This window comes from Stegastes partitus, unplaced genomic scaffold (genome assembly GCF_000690725.1).
Source record: "Stegastes partitus isolate 25-593 unplaced genomic scaffold, Stegastes_partitus-1.0.2 Scaffold581, whole genome shotgun sequence".
NCBI classification, from domain to species: Eukaryota; Metazoa; Chordata; class Actinopteri; family Pomacentridae; genus Stegastes; species Stegastes partitus.
The window spans coordinates 343246-365000 of record NW_007578312.1 but is presented as its reverse complement, the minus strand read 5'-3'; the positions used below and the strand labels follow the sequence as shown (position 1 = coordinate 365000).

General features: G+C 41.3%; 1 protein-coding gene across 1 annotated transcript in view; it reads right to left on the bottom strand.

Moving 5' to 3' along the window:
- The window catches only part of cnnm2b (cyclin and CBS domain divalent metal cation transport mediator 2b), a gene marked incomplete at its 3' end in the record, with an annotated part of 38704 nt that extends 19145 nt beyond the window's left edge, over positions 1 to 19559 (bottom strand). Inside the window, exons 1-2 of the mRNA XM_008288934.1 lie at positions 19321 to 19559; positions 18141 to 19281 (exon numbers count right to left, since the gene is read on the bottom strand). Of these exons, the coding sequence (XP_008287156.1) occupies positions 18141 to 19281; positions 19321 to 19554 (1375 nt within the window). The remainder of the gene's footprint in view (positions 1 to 18140; positions 19282 to 19320) is intronic.
- Positions 19560 to 21755: the final 2196 nt, after the last annotated feature.

Here is a 21755-nt window from a genome sequence, read left to right as displayed (position 1 = left end):
AACTTATTGTGAGTAGTGTATTTATCAAACTTAGAACCCAAAAGCTCATTCAGCACACTGGTCAGCGTCAACTTCACTTGCACACACTGCTGTAAACAGACGTGGCAAATTAACTCCAAATGATGACGATGGTCATTCAAGACAAAGTCTAACCTGTCCTGAGGTGCCTTCAAAAGTTGATTTGTTCTTGCAACTGGAGGAAAATCAGACGCAATACAGAGACAAGATAAATGTGAGACTCAGAGTTTTTTCATGGATGCTTGGAGGTTGTGGCTGTTGTTTTCCAGAAAAAGGGGATATTGAAAACGTTAACATTCAGCTGCATGAAATATGTGGCGGAAATGGCAGACGTACTACACATAGTCTGCACCTGGTGAGTCAGACTGTGCACCAGTTCACTTGTTTAACTGGTTTCATTTTGGCGATGCAGCATACAGTTTTTATGCATTCTGTCTGAGGATCTAAAAACAACGAAAAGTGTTAATTTCTTTCCATTCAAATGTAACACCTGCCTTTTTTGCCTGGCGTTTAAACAGAAAGTTTTATGACAATTTTTTTTATTTTATTGTTTATTTTACTGTATTTATATTTTTTTATTAATATATCCTTCTTGATTTTATTTGCTACCTCTCAAATGGCTATACTTTGCAAATTTATCTTGTTCTTATTAGTCTTATTATACGTTCGCCAGTGATCTGTAAAGAATCACTGCATAAGGTGCTACACAAATAAAGTCTGAATGACTGCTGCTTATATTCACCTCATATTGTGCTTAACCATTGAAAAACCCATATAATAAAGTGTTGACACTGAAAGAAAGTCACCCGCATGGTAAAAATTGCTTCGGCCACTAAGCATGCCTTTTAAATAGCTCACAAATTATCAAAACTTTAAGAGTGAATGTCGCCACGATCAACAGCAGTAATACGTCATGAACTGCGGCTGAATCATTCGACACACTCTTCACTTGTGACCCAGAAAGAAAAATTAAACACCTGAAAACACGCATTTTTGGCACAGAGTACTTGGAGCTTTAAAACTCATAATTAATACCTCAATAAAGACAATTAGCCAGGGCCAAATCCTTAAAGCTAGAATGAGCTAAGTACTCAATAAAAAAAGCTTCTGTGCTTTGTGCAATAAGCTTTGAGAATGTGGAGGAAAACACGGAACCTGCACGAATGTCCTTGTGCTGTTTTTTTATTGCGTTTCCCGTCCACAGATTCATCAAATCTATGTCCATCCAAAAATACTGACTTCTTGGAGATTGACTCTCAGATAAATCCACGGAATATGGAAATCATAATGGTGTTTTTTTAAATGTAAATATGCACTTTAGTCAGGATTTTAACACTTGATATCCCTTTTGGTGAAATTTTAAGTAAAGAATTTTAGTGCATTTCCAGGTTAAACACTGACTCAAGGCCTTTTCATACCTAGTCTTGCTTAGCAGCCCATTTTACAGTACGCCATGGTCTGACTGCACTGCACAATCGTTCAGCTATAGGGGGCAAAAAATGTTCTTAAAATCACAACTGTCTTGTGCTTAAGTTAAGCGAAGGATGTGACTCTGGTGTTTCCTTGTCATAGTGACAGGTGGATAATGGTGGTGGGGATTGTTTTGGTAAAACATTTGCATGCAGGGAGACGAACAATGTTATGAACATAGATAATTCACTGAAAAAATTAGCAGGCTGCACAATCCAGATCTTCTGCAAAACTTGAAATTGTTAGTGTGGTAGGCTGCTACCTAGAGGCTGTTGTTTCCTGTATTGAGGTCCATCCATCCAAAATCTATACACCACTTCATCCTCAGTAGGGTCGCAGGGGGCTCGAGCCTATCCCGGCAGATTCGGCTGTATTGAGGTGAATTTTTAAAAAAGTCAGACGTACATAGAGGAAAGAGAGAACAACACTGGTTGAAATAATGGCCGGCTTGTACTTGCAGTCAACATTCAGCGAGTCAGACTGTTTTATACGTAATTAATTTGGTCAAGACTTTTCAGTTTGGTCCAAACTAGCACTGCAAACATGAAACCTCCCCTGGACCAAAATCTGGACCAAACAACAAAACCTTGAGAGGGGGTCCAGGTAAAACAGAACCACAGTTTGGTTCATTTCTAGTGTAAAAACTTTTTTGATGGCTCAGACTTTTGAAAAAAATTGCTGAAGATTACGGCAGGCTATCATTAGAGCTGTGAAAAGGAAAAATTAACCACAGGAGCACAATTTTTTAATTAAAATATGGTCGGCCTGTTTCATAACATAATATATATTATTATCATTAAAATGCCAACACTGTCCAGGTATTTTTGAAGAGGATAATAGACTATCAGAGGTTTGTCTAAAACAGGGGCGCTGTGCCCTCATATTCCCGGCTTGTGTCCTCTTACCAAAATGCCGATTGAGGTCCTTAGAGGTCCGCCGTCACGCTGGCCTGATATAATCATATGACATGTTCGAGACGTCACAACAGGAAAACTATCGTCTATACGAGGGGTCGGCAACCTTAAACATTCAAAGAGCCATTTGGACCCGTTTCCTACAAAAAAGAAAACACCAGGAGCCACAAAACCCTTCTGACATCTAAAATGAAGAAAACGCTGCATATATTTTTTTTTAACCTTTATGCTATGTATAAAAAACTATAGTGTGTTGCATTTATGAAATCAATGAACTGCGACAGAGAACGCAACATTTTATTTCTGCAACTAAAACATTTTGGCCGTTGAAAAAAAAGACGCTGGGTTGAAGGTTACTTTGAAATAAAATAGTCAATGTCTATTTGAGTCCTCCTCGTTTATATGAAACAAAAAGCCCAACTTAAATTATCCACCTACAGCAAAGTAAACCAGCGTGTGGTTGGCCTGCTGACTGTAGCTGGACTGCTGACCACCAGACTGCTGGCCGCCTGTGAGCGCTCTGGGACGGAGGAGCTCACGGCAGCACCGCTGCTCGCTGAGGACAGTAACTGCAAAACAATATGTGTTTTCACGTCAGAGTTTCCAAAACACTAGAACAGTCTCCAGTAACACGAGAAGGAGTCGCTAGATTTGTCCCTAGTCACTTTTGACAAAAAAAAAGTTGCCAAGAGGATTTGGAAAGTCGCCAGATTTAGCGAGAAAGTCACCAAGTTGGCAACGCTGTGCGTGCCAGCGAGTGTCGCACACATAGACTGTATCAAAGATAGACGTAGCAACCGGCCCTGAAAAATGAAGCCAACCTGGAAGTGTCAAAAACCTGCATTATCACTCTGTCCGCTAGTCCTGGCTCCAAAAAGCCCTGGCTCCCATAGACTTGAATTGGAAAAGAAGTGATCACAGATCACGAAATACATTTCTACAGCTCAGGATTTTTTAAAAATTTGTTTTCATCGTCAAGTCCAGAGATCAGGTGGCCAATCTGACAAATAAATCAATACTGAATTTAAAAATCGTCAAAATTTTGCGGGGCAAGGGGCGTGGCTGGCTTGATTGACAGTCGGCAGCGACCATACAGATGAAGCAAGCAGAAGGCGGTAAATGTGGGCGGGCAGAGAGGGCCTGCCTCTCAATCCGTCTGACCAATCGCTGCTCCTATGGTTCCACCCCCCCTCCGACGATTTTTGCGTCACTGGCTCCAAAAATCCAAGATGTCAACCAGGAAGTAGCAAAACCCTGGCTGTGTCCGACATCACCCACTCACTCCCTACTCCCTATATAGTGATCACTATATAGTGCACTATGTAGTGCACTATACAGGGAGCACCTCAGCAAAGTATCATTTCGGACACTACTCGAGCTGTTAATTACGTCACTCGCCAGCCGCGATTTGTGCTGCAACAGCGTAGTTCAAACACATCAAATTAACAGTTTATTGCATAGCTAAGAAATCAAATTACATCAAGCTTATTGTCATTTTTGCTGTACATACCAGATGAGAGAGCGTTTCTTCAGGATCCAGTAACTAAAAGCAATTTAAATAAAGTGGTGTTGTATGTCCAAATCACAACCGAGCGCCGCAATTTTAGCGACGTTCACTGTCCGGGTAAAATAAAATTTAACAAAACAAATGTGAATTTTTCCGCGCTCCCGTTCATCTCCATTTTCATTTCCTTTCGCGCAATGCATGACGGTCCATATTGCTCGGTTAGTGACCATCGGCTGTACACTACTTTTTACGGTGCATTGTGGGATATTTTGAGTGCACTATGTAGTTGATGAAATTTACCACTGAGAATTCGAACAACACTACAAAATGGCGTGCACCCTATATAGTGCACTATGTTGGGCATAGGGAGTGATTTCGGACACAGCCAACTTCTCTCCATATTATATTTGTATTTAATTGATTTTATATTAAATTTACCTTGTCAAATTCACATCTGCTACCTATGATTACATTTTCAACTTTCAAAATGCTTCGTTAAGCATGTTTGTGGTTTTTATTGTCATAAATAATACATTTCTTCAAATTGGATTTTGTATTTTTTCTGTGTTTTTGAGCCCAAAATGTTAATATAGTTGGTTAAAGTGAAAAAATAATGGTCAGATCATATAGAGAATGTTGTGCTTAAAAAAAAAAGAAAAAAAAAAAAGATACCAAACATGGGCATGGTAAACATGTTTTTCTGTGGTATATAAAGACAAAACTGAAAGTTTGCAAAAACGGCCAAAACAGTCCAAGACCTCTAAGGGCTAGTAACACTTGGGCCATGTTCTTACATGATGCCGTAGCAGTACATGTATATGTATCATGGTGCAGTACAAGCATGTAAGAACATTCCAAGTACTAGTAAATAGAAGTTTTGCCAATACTCGTATTTGTCATGTTTTCATTTACAGAGTACAGTTGCATTACAATTCTAGCCAAACAACAATTGCTCAAGAGTTGATAATGTCTTGATTTCTGAAGTTTCATGAGCTAAAATTTCTCCCTCAGATAGCCTCAGAATGTCCCATTTAAGCTTCAGTTTTTCAAAGGCTTTGCACCGCACCATCCCCCCCCTCGGTCGCTTCACTCCCTTGACACGGTGTGCTCCCTCATACAATTTTTTTTCTAGAAAAACCCCTGATAGAGAGAGAGAATATGAGAAGATGGGAAAGTAATGCCACCTGAAGATTAAAAAGCATCAGTGCACAAAGGAGTGCAATGAAAAGAAAAAGCGTATTCATTCACAAAACAATCAATGTCAAGTACTGGCAGACTCAGCCCACGTTAGTGACGACCGCAGGTATGTAAAGCTTTTATAAATACAATGTAAAACTAAGACTAACAGGATTAAATGTATGCAACAGAACAAAAACATGAAGCGTGGTTCTGACTTGCAGGTGTTCAGATAAATCCATAGTGCATGACTGGTGCTGTTACCTTTATTACCCATCACTTAAAGGCATGTTAGTAATATATTAACATTTGATCTCTGTATCAGCCAGTTAATAGGTGATAATGGGTCTCTGTCCATTTTTGCATAATTTTGCGCTAACTAGAAATACTACTCCTCCATCACAGTGGAAGGATGTTAAAGGAATTCAACAAAGACTGTTCATTAACACCACAAAGAAATTTATCTGAAATTATTCTTCTCAAACAATTAAGGTATCGACTCTGTAAAGCTCAAACGGCCATAAAACCTCCCTGCTCATTAATGATTAACTGCTCCTCATAAAATCACAATTTCCTTTTAAAAGTTGCTACAATTCTTATCCATTAAGGGAAAATCTGTGTTTAAACAGTCGAGTCTGTTTAAAGCGAGAAATCAGGAGTAACAAACTTGAAGTCACTCAAAACAGCCATGTGCAATGGAAGCAAACTGGACAGGAATAATAATTCAAGCTGGAGGGTGAGCTGTGGATTGGGTTAAAGCTTAGAGACTGAATCTGGGTCTGAAGGGTCAGCTGGAGCAGTGGCTGGGGCCTGCAACCCATAGTGGGGCTCTACTAGCAGTTCCCTCCCTTGCTGTTAGCTGGGAGACTCCAGAGAGGGAAAAGTTCCACTGCAGGCATACCAAGAGAACTGAATGACCTAAAAATGCATCTGCGCCTTTACAACAAAGACACATAGGCAGATATCTGGTTTCTCTCCGCTCCGTGTATTCGTTCAGATGTGAACAAGGAGAAGAAGAAGGTCTGAAAATGTTGTATTCCGACTGTTGTTTCCCCCCGTTCACGCTTACATAATACATCAGTGCCGCGTGCGAGAAAGAGTTTTCCAGGTGGCATAAAGGAAGACAGCGGGGTTGATTTCATTCAAACACCCTGAGTCAGAGTTTATACAGGAGCTGTTACATCCAAATGTGAAAATAGGATAGGGATGACCCCCCCCTGGATGAAGAGGTATGTTTAGAAAAAAAAAGGTATCAGGTGGCTAAAATGTCTGCAATGTGGAGAAAGTGATATTTAAATCTGAACATTGAACCTACTGTACAATATCAGGGACTTTTCAGGGCAGCAGAGAGACTGACACTCTAATATGAGGTGTTATAAATGGAACAAAGCAGTTATTAGAATTTGCTCACTTTGGCAGAGTGAAATGGTGTTAAAATGCTCACATGCACTTTTGAGAATGACACTTCATGGCACACTGGCTTTTGCTAATAAATGGTAACGAGTGGCTGGTGCTAATTTCTCAGAAACTAAAACAGCAGTGTAAGAATTTTACAAATGTCCCCCTTTGAAATGGCTTTCAATACTTTCCCACAGACTTTACAAATCTATAAAGTTTTGATGAGAATTAAATAATAAGGCGTCCACATCTCTACGCAGGGTCTGTTTTAGTTGTGTTATTTATTATTGATGCGTTTCACACGGGCAGCCGAAATGAAATGCTGCCACTGCTGAGGTCTCTGCTGAAAACTAGACTCCATCAGCTGATTGTAAAAAAGCGTTGGTGTCTTTCGGGCCTGTGAAGGGCCCGTCTTGGGCTTTTCCTCCTGCCAGTAAATGGAGAGACAGACAGTGTGCCCGGTGTTATCAATGAAGCCAGCCTCTTGGCTCTCCAAAAAGTGCAGCTTGGAAGGCGTCCATAGCAGGGCATTAGGCCTGGAGGTTTGTGTCGTTTGTAATTTATAACACTGAGGCAAATGGGCAAGAGGACAATATGGAGAGAAGAGGGAGAGAGGGAATGTGGGAGGAGGGGGATGGGACTTGCTGCACAAGCAAGTGGCTCTGCTTCCCTGAGTGTGCTGCACAGAGCTGGTTACCAGGCTGACCGAGCTGCACAGTTTCTGTGCCTCTCTGAGGAACAGTCTGAATGAGCCTTTTTTTTTTTTTGCTTCAAAGTTAGACACAAACTAGATAAAGATATAGTCGTGTAGAAGCAGCGACAGAATAAAGCAAAGTCCATTTGCTCAAGTACTGTACCTAAGTACAGTTTGGAGGTACTTGTACTTTACTGCAGTACTTTATTTTCATGCCATCTCATACTTCAACTCCACGAATGTTCAGTCGATTACATTTATGTGACTGTTTGATGAACTAGTTTCTTTACAAAAACCTATTGTAGTAACTTAAACAATTAAAAAGCAATTACAAAAAGAGCTGAAATTATCAGGTGATTGACAGAAAATGAATCTCTTCCTCTTCTAACAATCCTTATTTTTAATGCAAATTAGTGCAAATTTGTTTGAAACAAAAGCATTTGATAATCATCATAATCATAATACAAAGTAATAAAAATACCTCAGAATCAACCAACTATAACAGTAAAAAGATATATACATACTAATGTTTCAGTAACAATAACCCTGTAGTAAATAACAGTGCACTTTATTGTGATACTGGAAGTACGTGTGCCTGATTGTACTTTTGTTTTCAATGCAGGTCGTTTTATAACGTGGTATTGCTATTTTACTTCAGTAAAGGTTCTGAGTATTTTCCACGACTGCATTTCAGTGCACATGAAGAGGATCTGGCTGTGGGGAGGAAAGTGGTGCTCGGTGTACAAGATAAATGAAGCAGCAGTAGCTCCGTATTGCACCAGATCCAGAGTGTTAGACAGCATCGAGTCCCAACTTTACTGCACATCAGACACTCAACAGAAGTCAAACAGATGCCAGTTTGAGCTGCAGCGGGCAGAAATATGGAAATACAGACGTTCTCCTGCAGCTCTTCCCTCCGTGTTCTAAGTCTTTGAAACAGAGCATCACGGGTATACAAGGTGGGGTCATGCATATGCAACATGTGTGAGCAGCAACTGTCACAAGTCAGGAGATTGTGTGATCCTTGCATTTTTATGGCCACTGACAGCTACAAATTTGCGATATCTTTACAAGCTGGAGAAGAGAACGATACATTCTGTGTCAGTTAGCAGCCAAAGTCATCCAACCTTCATGCTGAGGATCATTACTGGTGGGTCTACAGCTACTACCAATGGAAGAAACAGCAACTTTCACAGTGAAAGAACCTGTAAACTCTAAACCTACACAAGGTGTATCGGGTCAGGAGCATGCTCATCGTTTTCTTCAACATTCACATGGCTGTGCAGCAGGAATTAGTTCACCGGGTTTGGACTGTCAACGTTAAGTTCTGCTGTAACATCCTTGGATTTGGAGAACATTCAGCATCCAGACCTAAACTGGAGCACAATGGCATGAGGAAGCTTCAACGCCAAACCAGATCACAGTGGGGTGATTACATGCAGGTTTTTTGGCCACAACAAGACAATCGTCCCTCACCCCCACTAGATATGGCTCCCTGCGACTTCAACGACTTCCGCTATATATGATCTAAGTTGCTGCAGGGTGGCGCAGTTGGTAGCACTGTTGCCTCGCAGCAAGAAGGTTGCCGGTTCGTGTCCCGGTGGGGGCACTGGAATCTTTCTGCGTGGAGTTTGCATGTTCTCCCCGTGCAGCGTGGGTTCTCTGTCTGGGTTCTCCGGCTTCCTCCCACACAATCCAAAAACATGTTGAGGTTAATTGGTGATTCTAAATTGTCCGTAGGTGTGAATGTGAGTGTGCTTGGTTGTCTGTCTCTAAGTGAAGCTCTGCGATGGACTGGCGACCTGTCCAGGGTGTCCCCTGCCTTCGCCCTAAGTCGGCTTGGATAGGCTCTAGCCCTCCCGCGACCCTCATGAGGATTAAGCGGCGTATAGATAATGGATGGATGGATAATCTAAGTTGAAGGGTTGCTGTTTTGACACTGCACTCATCACAGATGGTGCTTGGCATATTTCCATAACGGGACTTGTAGGGACACTGCAGAAGAACTGGAAGAGTTGTATCACTGCACAAGGAGACTACTTCACCTAGGATGATGGCATAGGTAAATCAGGCACAGTTTTTGATAGCACCTTATATGCATGCATTTAAAACGTGCAAAAACAGTTGAACCAATTGTCAACATACATTTTCAGTTTCTAACACGCCTCTCTCCTGAGTAAAAACCCTCTGTTAAACCCGCTCAGCACCAACATCTGCCAAAGTCTCCCATCACGGGCAAAATTCCGAAGCCAGAAGGAGATGCAAAAGTCTAGTTTCTTATCAGATCACTTGTACTGCAGTATGCTGAAATATTATTTATGTTATTTTACCGATAGTGGCTAAAAAATCCTGCCTATCTCAATCAGAGCTGAGTGCTTTTATAAAATAACGGATCACTGGCCCTGGAGCTCAATAAAAAGTAACCAGCAGGACAGACTGTTAGATGAAGATAAATATGAGTCTGATTCTCATAGCAAACCTGACATTTAGAAGGAACTTTACAACTTTGCACGTTTCAGCATCTTGCTAATAAGATTCCTAATTACCATACAGCGACACTAATAGCAGCAATTTCCCTTCATTTCATAAGAATGACATAATGCACACCACCCAGATTACCCTGATGATATCTTAAGGACATAACTACAGTCAAAATAAACATTTCCTCTCACCACAGACTAAATGAATGTCCTTTTTTTTTTTTTTTTTTTTTTTACAGACGAGTACATTCAGGATCTTTTTTGAAATATAAAATATAGATTTTTTGCTTTGAGAGATGAGCTCTGTCATTAAACACAAATAGAGCCTTTTCAAATTGCCTTGATGACAGTACAGATTCAGGTTTTGTGGTTTTCTAGCTTTGGAAGACAATTTCTGATTACAATCTTGATTGAATGGTCTTAACATCTATTCATTCTTTTAATGTGAGTTCTGCCGCTGAAATAGTGATTGCATTGAATCATTTAAGCATCTCATATTGTAATGCAATCACAATGGATGACTCAGAGAAGCTTATTTGGTATTTAATCAAACAAGACGTGAGCGATTTAAATTATTTAAAGAAAAAAATATATATGCATGAGCACAACATTTTTTGTATTTACCTCCCACTCAGGTAACTCAGAATTAAATTCAGGCCAGCAATTAGTCACAACAAATGAAATTTGTTCCACTACAAGCACACGTGTCTCAGTCTGCTGGTATGGTAATAGCTCTCCGACCAGGTCAGTTATAAAGTCTAAATGATCTGTCAGCGAAGGAAAAAAAAGAAACGCACACAGGTCCAGTGTGATCTCTGTTTTGGGAAACGGCTTATTAAAAGCAACGTGGGGGTGGTTGCATTCTAGATTGCATAATAACAAATTTTCCTCAGCAGTGCATGGATACAGATCCTAGGCAACATGTGCTGGAAGCAGACTCAGCTCCTTAACTACATGCACAACAGAACATTACCAAAGCCATTTTTCAGAAACAGTCATCATCAGAGGCTACCAGAAGTTGTGTGAGTCACAAATGAGTCTGCGCTCAAGTTATTAGGAAGGAAAGATGTGAACCGACATGCAGCAATGAAGAAAAAAAAGAAAGCTGTAGCCTTTGAAATGTGTGCAATTCAGATATTTCAACCACTTGCTATGATTTCTGACCAACAGAGACCTCAGTAATACAGTAATGTCATTATATTTGCTACTACAAGTGCCTCAGGTTCAGTCGACTCACTTCCTTGGTACAATATGTGACTTATTCTTAGCTAACTGCAGTGATAAAAACATATCATGATGTCCATAAAAGCCCATTGTCAGCGAACTATAAGCAGCCCATTGATTCACCAGGATTACATACGAATAAATCCGCCGTACAGAGGCGAGGAGGTCAGATCGCAGAGGTTTAGTTCAAAACTCCTCCATAAAAGAAATCTACACAGTTTTGCTTCAAAGTGGCGCTTCATGAGAAGTCATCTTCCAAGCAACAGGTATCTTTGTTGTGCTTGTGATTTTCTTCTCTATTTTCTATTGTACCTTTAGTTGGTTGCACTCAAGGTTTGCCAAGTGGGGCAAATTTGGAGGCTAAAGCATTTTCCAGCTAATGCCAAATATAGCAGGCTGACACTGACACAGTTGTTTGTTTGGTGACCAGCAAAAGCAGGAGTTGTAGGGCAGTGAGAACGGCGTGAGTACAGACTGGCCTACGCACAGAAGCATATTTTTTGATATTAGAATATATAGCGCTTAATGGCAAATTGAAATCACTGTGGACAGACTGCATTTAGTGGTAAATGCGTAGTACAGGGGTTCCAAGGAAAAAATAAATGTAAAGAAAAGTCATAATGCCAGATCAGACAGGCTTTGGGGAATGCACTGCGTCGTGATTCACACTCCTCAAGTGGTGTACTAATCGGGTCTTAAAAGCCTTACATGTTGTACCAGAATCTGAAGAATGTAGGCCAATTCAAAAGCCAGTCTTGTAACACAACAAACTCGAGAGTTCAACCCAGTCAATATCTAAATCACCAAAAGTCAACCTTCTCTTCAGTCATTTATATTTTACACAGCAATTAAGAACCCTTTTGAATAAACACGATTACTTCTGCATCACTTCACACATGCAGTTTCTTTAATATGCACATACTATATTACTGCTGTATTCAACACTGGCAGCATTTTTTTAGAATCAAAAGAAAACCGTCCCAACTATACTGATGGATTTAAGGCTTTATGCCATTAACTACAAATAGCATGCACTTTACATACTGCTTAGAATATAGATTGATTTTAAAACCTTAGGTTTTACTGTAAAAAATTGCAAAATACAAAATTTGTATTGCAAAATCCATCCAAATAAACATTACATTGCTTTAACTTCAAAACTGAGTTCAAGAGTATTGACGCTGCACAATCCAAAGCTATTATAGAATGTAGATGGCTGCGTGTAGAGATGAGACCATTGAGAATTACCCGGCAGCTCTACAGAACACTTTAGCATCTTTGAGCTCATTGTTTTGGTTTTCCTGCATGAACTCTTAAATTGGCTGACAACTACCCGCTCAGGACCAAACAGCAGACAGACAAAAAACACTCTTAGACTGCAGACCAACTCCATATACACTCAGTCTGTGTAATAAAAATCTTAGTTTAACCTCTGAGTCTTTGCATAGGTCTGATCTTGCACATCTAGAGCGGATGTAGTCGTCAAAGCAATTAAACATTGCTACCCTCGCTCGTCAGCAGCAGAAACACTAATTACACACTGGTTAACTTTTGCATCTATGTTATGGCATCACCTGCAGCCTCCTCCGTCCCTGTGCTAATGCCTGGATGCTGTAAATCAGTAAGGTGAAAAGTAGAACAGATGACATCCTGTAAAACCAGGGCGGTTTGACAGTATTTTGAGCTAGAAAATATAAAAAGGATTATGCGTAGGCTGTAGCACAATAAAATGGCATATAACCACACAGCAGGAGGAATGTGTAGCCTCATTCAGCATAGGCAGGTGGACGGTAACTTGCAAGAAAAGAATGCTGCTGCTGAGTTGCTACTCCGAGCTTTAGCCACACTCAGTAGACCAATATTACATGCGTACGCCGTGATCCTGCTGAGAAAATAATGCAGCTCATCACAAGACTGACAGCGAAAAATAAAGCTTCCTCTAAAGTTTCTACAAGGCAAAGGCTTCCAGAAGTTTATGGAACATAATGTGAGCAAATACACGATGCCAGGATGAAAACTGATCTCATCCAAATTAGAGAGAAGCCTGTTTTTTTTGTTTTTTTTTTAACTTTCAGACTAATTGAGTTTAAAATTCAGTTTCATCATCAGGGAAATTAGTTATTAGTATAGATGCTTATCATTTTTCTGTCTTTTTACTGTCTGTGTCACTTTTTTAGCCAGTTTGTTAAACAAAATTTTAAGTATTAATCAGTTTATTTCTATTCCTGGCAGGTATTAAAAATCGACAAGTGTCCGATCTGGATCTACAGGAGGCTGGAATAAGAGTTTGCCTGACACAACATCATGTGTCAGTCTGGATGAAGTAAAAGGCAGCCACCAGCTGGTAAACACAGTCGAGTATTTAGCAGCTAAATAGACTGATATCTTTAAATTTACCTCCATGCATCCAAAATTATTCAAAATGAATGTTATCATTATTATCAGTCTGCTGGATGTGCAAATAGAAAATTTATGTGTACTGGGTGTAAATGTACAAAATGTGTTTTCAGGTGTTTCTGCTGCTTCCAAGTGACAAAGAAAGAAACCAGTGCAGCTTTAAATTCACCAACAAAACATTTAAACCGTCCCTGCTGGCAAACATAACCTAACGGTGACACAAAGGCAATGAAATTTTCACAGTGATGGATCACCAACAGCACCGTCCAGAAAGTTTCTACAAAACCACGCAATGCTTTGGAAAAACTGATGGCAGTGATTTATTAATGACTTTTAGTAAACGGGCTAAAACATGTACAACAGCCTGTGTGGGCCTTTAAACCGAGTCAAAAACACAACAGTTACCAAACATCAGGTTGCTACAACAGCAGGTTTTAAGCGTTTTTGTGCTACCAAAAAGGCATTTAGTTCATATAAAAACTCAAATAATTGCTTAGGTTATATACAGGTAGTAATTATAGAAAGAGAAGGAAAAATGTAAGTAGATAATATTGAGCGCTGCAGCCAAAAAAAGTAAGAATAGATAGGTGGACAAAGGAGCGGAAAACACAATGTGATTTTAAAAAGAAAAGTATTCATATAAAGATATAACTATTTTAAATTAACAGCTTGTGCCATTTTGTTAACATACTATGTTATGCTGTTGGAAACATGCATGTTCTTGCTACATGCCTGTTTTTTTTTTTGTCTTTTTTTTTTTTTTACATGCAATTAAATTCTACATGAGAAGAATCTACTACTAATGCCGTCTGCAGAAACACCAAGTACACCGAAATGATTCAAGGTAATTAGTTCTGATAAAGTGAGCGGCTGGCAGAAGGAGTCCTGCTGAGTTCAAAGGGGTGTCCCTCATCAGGAAACATTAAGTGTTCTTACCAACGTGATGCCATTTAATCCCAACACTTGTTGCAGCGTTTAGCACCAAGGGTTACCGGGCAAACACTCCCAACACGCTCGCTAGATATTTGCTATGATACGCTCCGCACAAACACCCCAGAAAAGAATAAAAACGATTTAAAGAAAAACACAAAAAGTGCTGTCAGTACTTTGAACAAGGACGAAAAGAGGGAAAAAATGAGTTTCACATTAAGACAAAGTACTGAGCAAAGAGACCGTGAAGGCTGCTGAATCTGAATTAAGCATAGATTGGCCTATATTGCAGCAATCGGGGAACTAGTTCAAGACGTGCCAGGCCTTATGTAGGCTCTTTTTTTTTTTTTTTTTTTTTACACTGAGGACCTTCTTCTTAAACGGTGAAGAATCTATACCCTAGGGGATGGAACAGTGGTTGAATATAAGATAGTGGGACATTGGATTGAAATTCTGGTCATTTAGCATGAGGCTATTTCAACAGGCTTCAGATGAGAGGGGAGCAGTGGACAAAGGCTCATAGAAAGGTCATAAAAATCCAAGTCTTAAACACTATATTTCTCACTGGCACACAATTAAAAAAGACAGAAATAAGACAAACTGCTGCGTCTGATGTCAGACAAGTGGCCTGCCCTCCCCAGGGGCAGAAAGTAAAACCTGATTTGAGCCCTCATGCCTACATGCCTCCTCTCACAGAGCTGGTACCACTGCATGTAAGTGAGTGAATAGCTTCGGAAATATTACACATACCTCGAAGTCAGAAGGGCAGCTACATTCTTGTTTTTGACTCAGCCACTTGGTTTGGTCCCAAATGGCACACGCTGGCCCACTCATTAACCGGTAAACCTGCAGCTTTGACAAGCAACCCCTGGATGACGGTAATTGTTGCGGTGGCAGACAGAAAGCAATTAATGAAGGGGTCAGAAGTTTCCAGAGGCGTGTCTGCCTGCATTAAAAAAGCTCCTGCATGAATGTGACTGTAACCCCTGACCTAGGGCCTGTGACCAAAACTGAGCTGGTTTCTTGTGTATTTTAATGCCTAAATTAACCTGTCTTGCCTGAGATTTTACAAGTCTTAATTAATGGTGGAATTGCATTACAGTGAATTATGTAATGTAGTAAAGTTAAAATCATCTCATCAGAAAGTTCTGATCCTATGCAAAGATACAACATCTGCTCCAACACAGTCTCTAATATAGGTGGCGTGTTTGATTTTTTTGCAACAGACTTCAGACGACTATGCAGCTCCGCAAGCGGCATCAAATTAATTAACAATGACTTACAATACAAAGCACTTTGAACTGAGCGTGCGCTGTGAACAGAGCCAGATTGACAGGAAACTTTGACCCCGCAGCCCTCCCTACAACAGTCGCTTATGACTTCCATGAGGGGGCTGAAGGCAAATTCCCTCTGGTGCACAGCCAGCCACGGAAACACTCCAGCCTTCAGCTACCACACGGCAGAGCTGAACCTGAGCACGCTTGCAATATGATGTGAACATACAGCATTTCTCTTCAGGTGGGAGGACGCAAACACAGTTCACAAAACACAGCTGCAGCAAGAATCTGAGATGAACAGAGCTAACGCTTCAGTTATAAAACAAGACGCCGCATCCGTTAATGTGCAAAATAATGTCGCAGATATACTCTTGGATTGCATTATGGGCACATTTCCACCCAAGCTCACGGCAGGTGAGTATTTCAAACAAAATGTGTGCCAAGGCTGCTTAGGCCGGCGACATTAACAACAAAATCCGACCTGTGCTGCACTGATTTTCATTCTAAAGCCAAACTTGGGTAAGTATCAGTGTAAGGTATGTAGCTAGCAAGTGTTTGGATGCTGGAAAGACGCAGTAGGTGCACACAGGTGTTTCTGTGCCATTAAACTCCTAACGAATCAAGACACAAATTGGGGACTGCTGCATAGTATTAGTGCGACAGTTAACAGTTCATGATGACAGTTCTTATAACCTCATCTTGTTTTGGCGCAAAACACTTATCAAAATTAAAATGACTATATGCATGAATGAGGCCTTATCAGAGAGAAAAAGTTTCTTGAAAGTACTTGTGAAAGGAGCAGTTTGAAATCAGTACAAAATTTTAAATTTCTGTCTACCTAAAGGAAAAAAATATATATTTTCCAGTGTAAAAAATCTGCACACATTTGTAATCCTGGGATTTTTCCTGTCAAAATGCTGCAACATCTGACTTTTAGTATTTATTGCAACTTTGGACAGTGTGTGTTTACGCTGCTTATGTGCCAAATATTTTTTTATTTTTTAAAAAATTAAGAATCTGTCATTTTTGCAAAAAAATATGTTGTCCTGCAATCCTGCAACACTAAACACTTGCATTATTAGTGATGTAGTGATGACAGCAGAACAAACGAAGGATATAGAATGGAACAGTTTACACGGATAACAACGCAAAACTGGACTACCAATGTCACTATTCCTGATGATGTGCATCAAATTTTTAAAACAAATGATATGGTGCAGTACAAGTGTACAGTTGTAGTGACTGGTCTTCCATCTGCACAGAAATTCTTGCTCCCAAGAGTAGAAAATCTCACTCACTTCAATAATAAAAACTTATTACAAGTTTCCGTGTCTCTGAATTATGGCTGCAGCGAATGATTATCAGCAACTCTGTCCATTATTTTTTTATTAAACTGGTTAATCTCATCAAAACAGTTGCAGAGACATTTCTAGAAGATTGTTACTTTTGATAAAAGCTCCTCACTTTTAGTTTCACGTCTTCTTTTGTGAATATACACACCTGCAAATCAGACATAAACTTAAAAAAGTTACATGAACACTGTCACAAGAGATGTTGAAACTGGTTGAGAGAAGCTGCTGGGTTCATATCTGGTAATATTCAGATAACATAACATGGCAGTACACTTCTTGTTCTCCCAGAAAACTGGTGCACGTCTGTAACTAGTCAGCTGTGACGAAAACAAACAAACACCCCCCAACTAGTATATTATGCAATGCTAATTTGGCACAGAGCGCTACACCTAATTTCTGGTAATGGAGCTCAATGATTTGTTCTGTTTTTCCACCGAATTAATCCGCTTAAAGCTCTTAAAGTGAATATTCTAATGAGCACGCAATTCATCAATCAGGCTTCTTTTGGAGGGTTGATAAAAGAAGCTGCTGACAGGTGTGTATCCAGATAAATCCACAAAACACCTGTCAGGAGGAACTTAGTCAGAGGAGGGACAGCAGAGGACAGGGAGAGAGGGCTGGCTATGCAAAATAACAAAACATCAGATAAAACCATGGGTGAGGTAAACATCTTTCTCAAATGCCATGCGCATACAAACACACATACAACACATGGAGGCTGGAGGGTGTTAGAGGCTGTTATTCATTATCCACACGACTGCATTCCAGGGCCGGACAAAAGGAGTTATCGGCACCATCACTCAGAGGCAAGCACAAGAGAAGGCAGAGAGGGGATTTAAGCAGGTTCTCAAACAAGATGCCCCCACCTGATAACCTCGACAGCACCATTGCACCATTCCCACATGTCCTAAATGCATTTACAAATCAGGGAGAGAGAAAGAAAGGGAGAGATGAAAGAGTGAAGGAGGGAGGTGGCAGGAGGGAGGGAGAGAAAGTGTGTGAACATTAACACTGAATGTAAGTGATGGAGAAAAGATAAGGACCTTCTCCTCTTTGCAGGAAGCAGCACCTCAACTCCTGAAGCTTCTCCATCTTCTTTTTCCTTCACTACAATTTTTTTCTTTTTTTTAGACATTTTGGATTCACCCACTCACACAACTTGACCTGTGGATGCAACCTTATCCAAAGCAGCATATCAGGCACAATGTGAGCCTCCTGGAACTTCATCACATTTGCAGGAAATTTTAAAAAAAGAAAAGAAAAAAAAAGAGGAAAATAAAGTTGCGGTGACAGGCTGCCTCACCTTTCTTAAACTCCTCCAGCATGGCATCCAGCTTGGTGTCATTGAACACAAAATGCAACGGGTGGCTGTAAAACTTTGTGATGGTTTTGAGCGGCGTGCAATCATCCGGGTCCACGAAGGCCAGGTCCTTGACGAAGAGCAGATCCACGATGTTGGACCTCTCGCCCTCGAACACGGGGATGCGGGTGTAGCCGCTCTTCATGATCTCGGACATGGTGTTGAAGTCCAGGGTGGCGTCCCCGGGGATCATGAAGCAATCTCTGAGCGGCGTCATCACGTCCTCCACGGTCTTAGTCCGGAGCTCCAGCGCGCCCTGGATGATGTTCAGCTCCTCCTTCACCAGGTCGTTGTAGGGGTCCGTGACGCGCAGCATCTCCAGCAGCTTCTCCCGGTTGTACACGGTACCGATCTCCTGTCCGAGCAGGTAGTCCAGCAGCTTGCTCACCGGGTAGGACGCCGGGAAGGTGAGCAGCATGAAGAACTTGGTGAGGAAGATGGTGTTGGCGCCCACAGCCAGGCCGTGTCTGGAGCAGATGGCCTGGGGCACGATCTCCCCGAAAATCACTATTCCGATGGTGGACATGACCACCGCGATCAAGCCCGAACCGGCGATATCATCCAGCAGGATGGTCAGCGTGGTGTTCACCAGCACGTTCCCCAGAAGAAGCGAGCAAAGAAGGTAATTCCCTTGGCTCCGGACCGGCTCGATTTTTTTGGCGTAATTCTTCTCCCGCTCCGTGCCGCAGTTCTGGACGATCTGGAGCTCCATGGGGTCCAGAGCCATGAGCCCCAGGTTCAAGCCGCTGAACATGCCGGACAGACACAGCAACATGGAGATGAAGATGACCTGGAGCCAGAAAGGCAGCAGGAACTTTTTCTCCTCCACCACTATCACTTTGGTGTCGTCCCCGTCGTGGTAGATCCAGGTGTTCTCCGTCCACGGGTCGTGCATCCCGGCGGCGGCGGGCGTCGAGGTGGCGATGCAGAGGTAGTACGCTTTACTCCTCTCCGTCTTCCGCAGCGGTTTGACCTCGATTTCAACTATTCCGGATGTCTTTCGGTTCAGGATGATGCTGGGCGATATAATTATATCCGAAGTCCTTATACCGCAGGGATGCGAGCCGGACGAGTCCTCCTGGCTCTGATTATCCCCCGAGGAGCTGTCAGGGCTCCCCACCACCCGGCTCCGCTCGTGTTCCGTGAAGGCGATCTTGGACCAGGTCTCGTTGTTGATGTTCTGCCCGTACACCCTCAATTTGACCCGAGAGCGCTCGCTCACCCGCAGGTAGCCCCGATCCATGAAGGAAATGTCGTCCGTGTCCTCCAGTCGGAGCCCGATGATGACGGTCTCCTCGGACCCTTCCTTGCCACTTGTCGGGGCGACACAACAGCCGGTGACAGTTAAGAAAATCATCGCCAGAGCTCGGACCCGGTTAAGTGACGCCATTTTTGCAGCGGTGGGTGTTCGGGATAACGGATCTGCCATATTGATAACCATCGGCAAGCAACCTCCTGAATGAAAAGGGCTTTTAAAAATCAGAGCCAGTCGGAGTCCGCCTTCATCTCCGCCCAGGGTTGCCGTGACTTGTGCATCGGGACCTGCTCGTTCCCACTACGTGTCCGACACTGATGACTCGCAGCGCAGGCTTACGGGCCAACTCGTGCCTCCCCTGATGTCCCCAAGACAGGCGACGCCGGCGACCAATCGGACGGCGCCGCTGGCTGGGGGGCGGGGCGTCAGCAGCCTTCTGGGCCAATCAAATTCCAAAACAAGTGCACCTCATGTTAAGAGACGGACAGGACTCTACTCGTGACTTCTTAAAACATATATCCCGCTAAAGGAGGTGACCGGCAGGCCTGCACATGATTTAAATGCGCCTGCGATGAGTTGACACACGTATTATGCAATAAGATGTAACAAAAAAGGAGAATTGCTTTGTTGTCACGTCAAAATTAAGCAGCATCCTGTCGGTGCGTCCACGCAGTCAGACAGCATTTAAAATAACCCACAGTAAGAAACATGCAAATATCAAAATATAGTTTAAACTATCATTCCTAAGAATAACTTGTGAAAACAATAATACAGTTTATTTTTGCAAAGAACAGCTTATTAGGTGTATTAAAAACATTTGTGTAACTGATGTTGCACTTTTGGCTCATTTATGAAAAAGTAATGTCTCATGACAGTGCAAGATATTCTTAATCGTAATGAACTTTATGTCTATAGCAACTTTTAAACCTGGAGTTATAGGGTGGTTAACATGACATTAAAAATGCACGTAACATTGGATGAATCATTTAAAGAACACAATTAAAGACAGTGCAACTTGAAAAAGAAAAATAACTGCATCAGAGAAGGAATAAAAAGTTGTACAAATGCTTGTCTGTACAAATAGGGACAGTAGAAAAGAACTTGTGTTGGGACTAAAACTGAATAAATATGGTCACCCTTTGTTTTCAGCCTAGATCGTGGGGCTTTTAGCAGCAGTTTTTTTTTTTCTTTGATATATATACATGCTGGATTTTTTTTTAAACATACGTTGACCAGGTTCAGACGTTGCAAAAATGCATATAGGAAAAAAGTGCATATTGTAGAAAGTGCAAAGTTCTATGAGTGTAACAGCGAGTAAAAAAAAAATGCAGACGGTTTGGGAGATGCTGATTTAACGAGATTAAAATAATTTTTAAAATTTGTATTATTTGCATTAGATTGTAGATTCAATCAAATGTTCCTCTATTGAATCTCAAGACATACATATTTTTAATGATTTTTGGTTGCTTGTAAAAATCTTAATATTTTTATGCTGACACATTATCAGCAGCACTTTTGTAAATTTATTATTTTATATATATTTTTTGCACTTTGCTGATGGGATAAATAAAGTCTTATCTCTCTTACCTTATTTATTTCAGAAATCAATCTTGCATGTTTCTATCTTGTTTTGCCCTGATTTAATATTTTATGCAATTTTATTTTGGATTTTCTCAGTCTTTATCTTGTCTTGTGTTCTGCACATATTTTTGTTGCTGCCTAACTGAAAAGATGTACAGCAGCCTGAGTTAACCCAGGTTGTGTTAAAAGTGCTACATTATATTTTGGTTTGATTATATAAGGGCATGCTGATACATCCTTTTGTTCCCACAGTGATTTAATGTGTAAAACAAAGCAGCAATCTGTCTTCAATCTCTTGAAGGCAAGGGAAAAGTCTTTAACACTTGGAATAAATATGTTTGTTTCTCTTCTTTTACCCTCAGATTTATCTCATGAAACAAAATATGCATTTTTGATTTAACTGTGGCATTTTTCCTGAAGCGGGCTGCAAGGTGGCGCAGTGGTTAACACTGTTGCCTCACAGCAAGAAGGTTGCCGGTTCGCGTCCCGGTGAGGGTATTCGGGATCTTTCTGTGTGGAGTTTGCATGTTCTCCCCGTGCAGCATGGATTCTCTCCAAGTTCTCCGGCTTCCTCCCACAAGGTCTAAAAAACACGTTGAGGTTAATTAGTGCGTGTGCTTGGCTGTCTGTCTCTACGTTTAGCCCTACGATAGACTGGTGACCTGTCCAGGGTGTCTCCTGCCTTCACCCTAAGTCAGCTGGGATAGGCTCCAGCCCCCTGC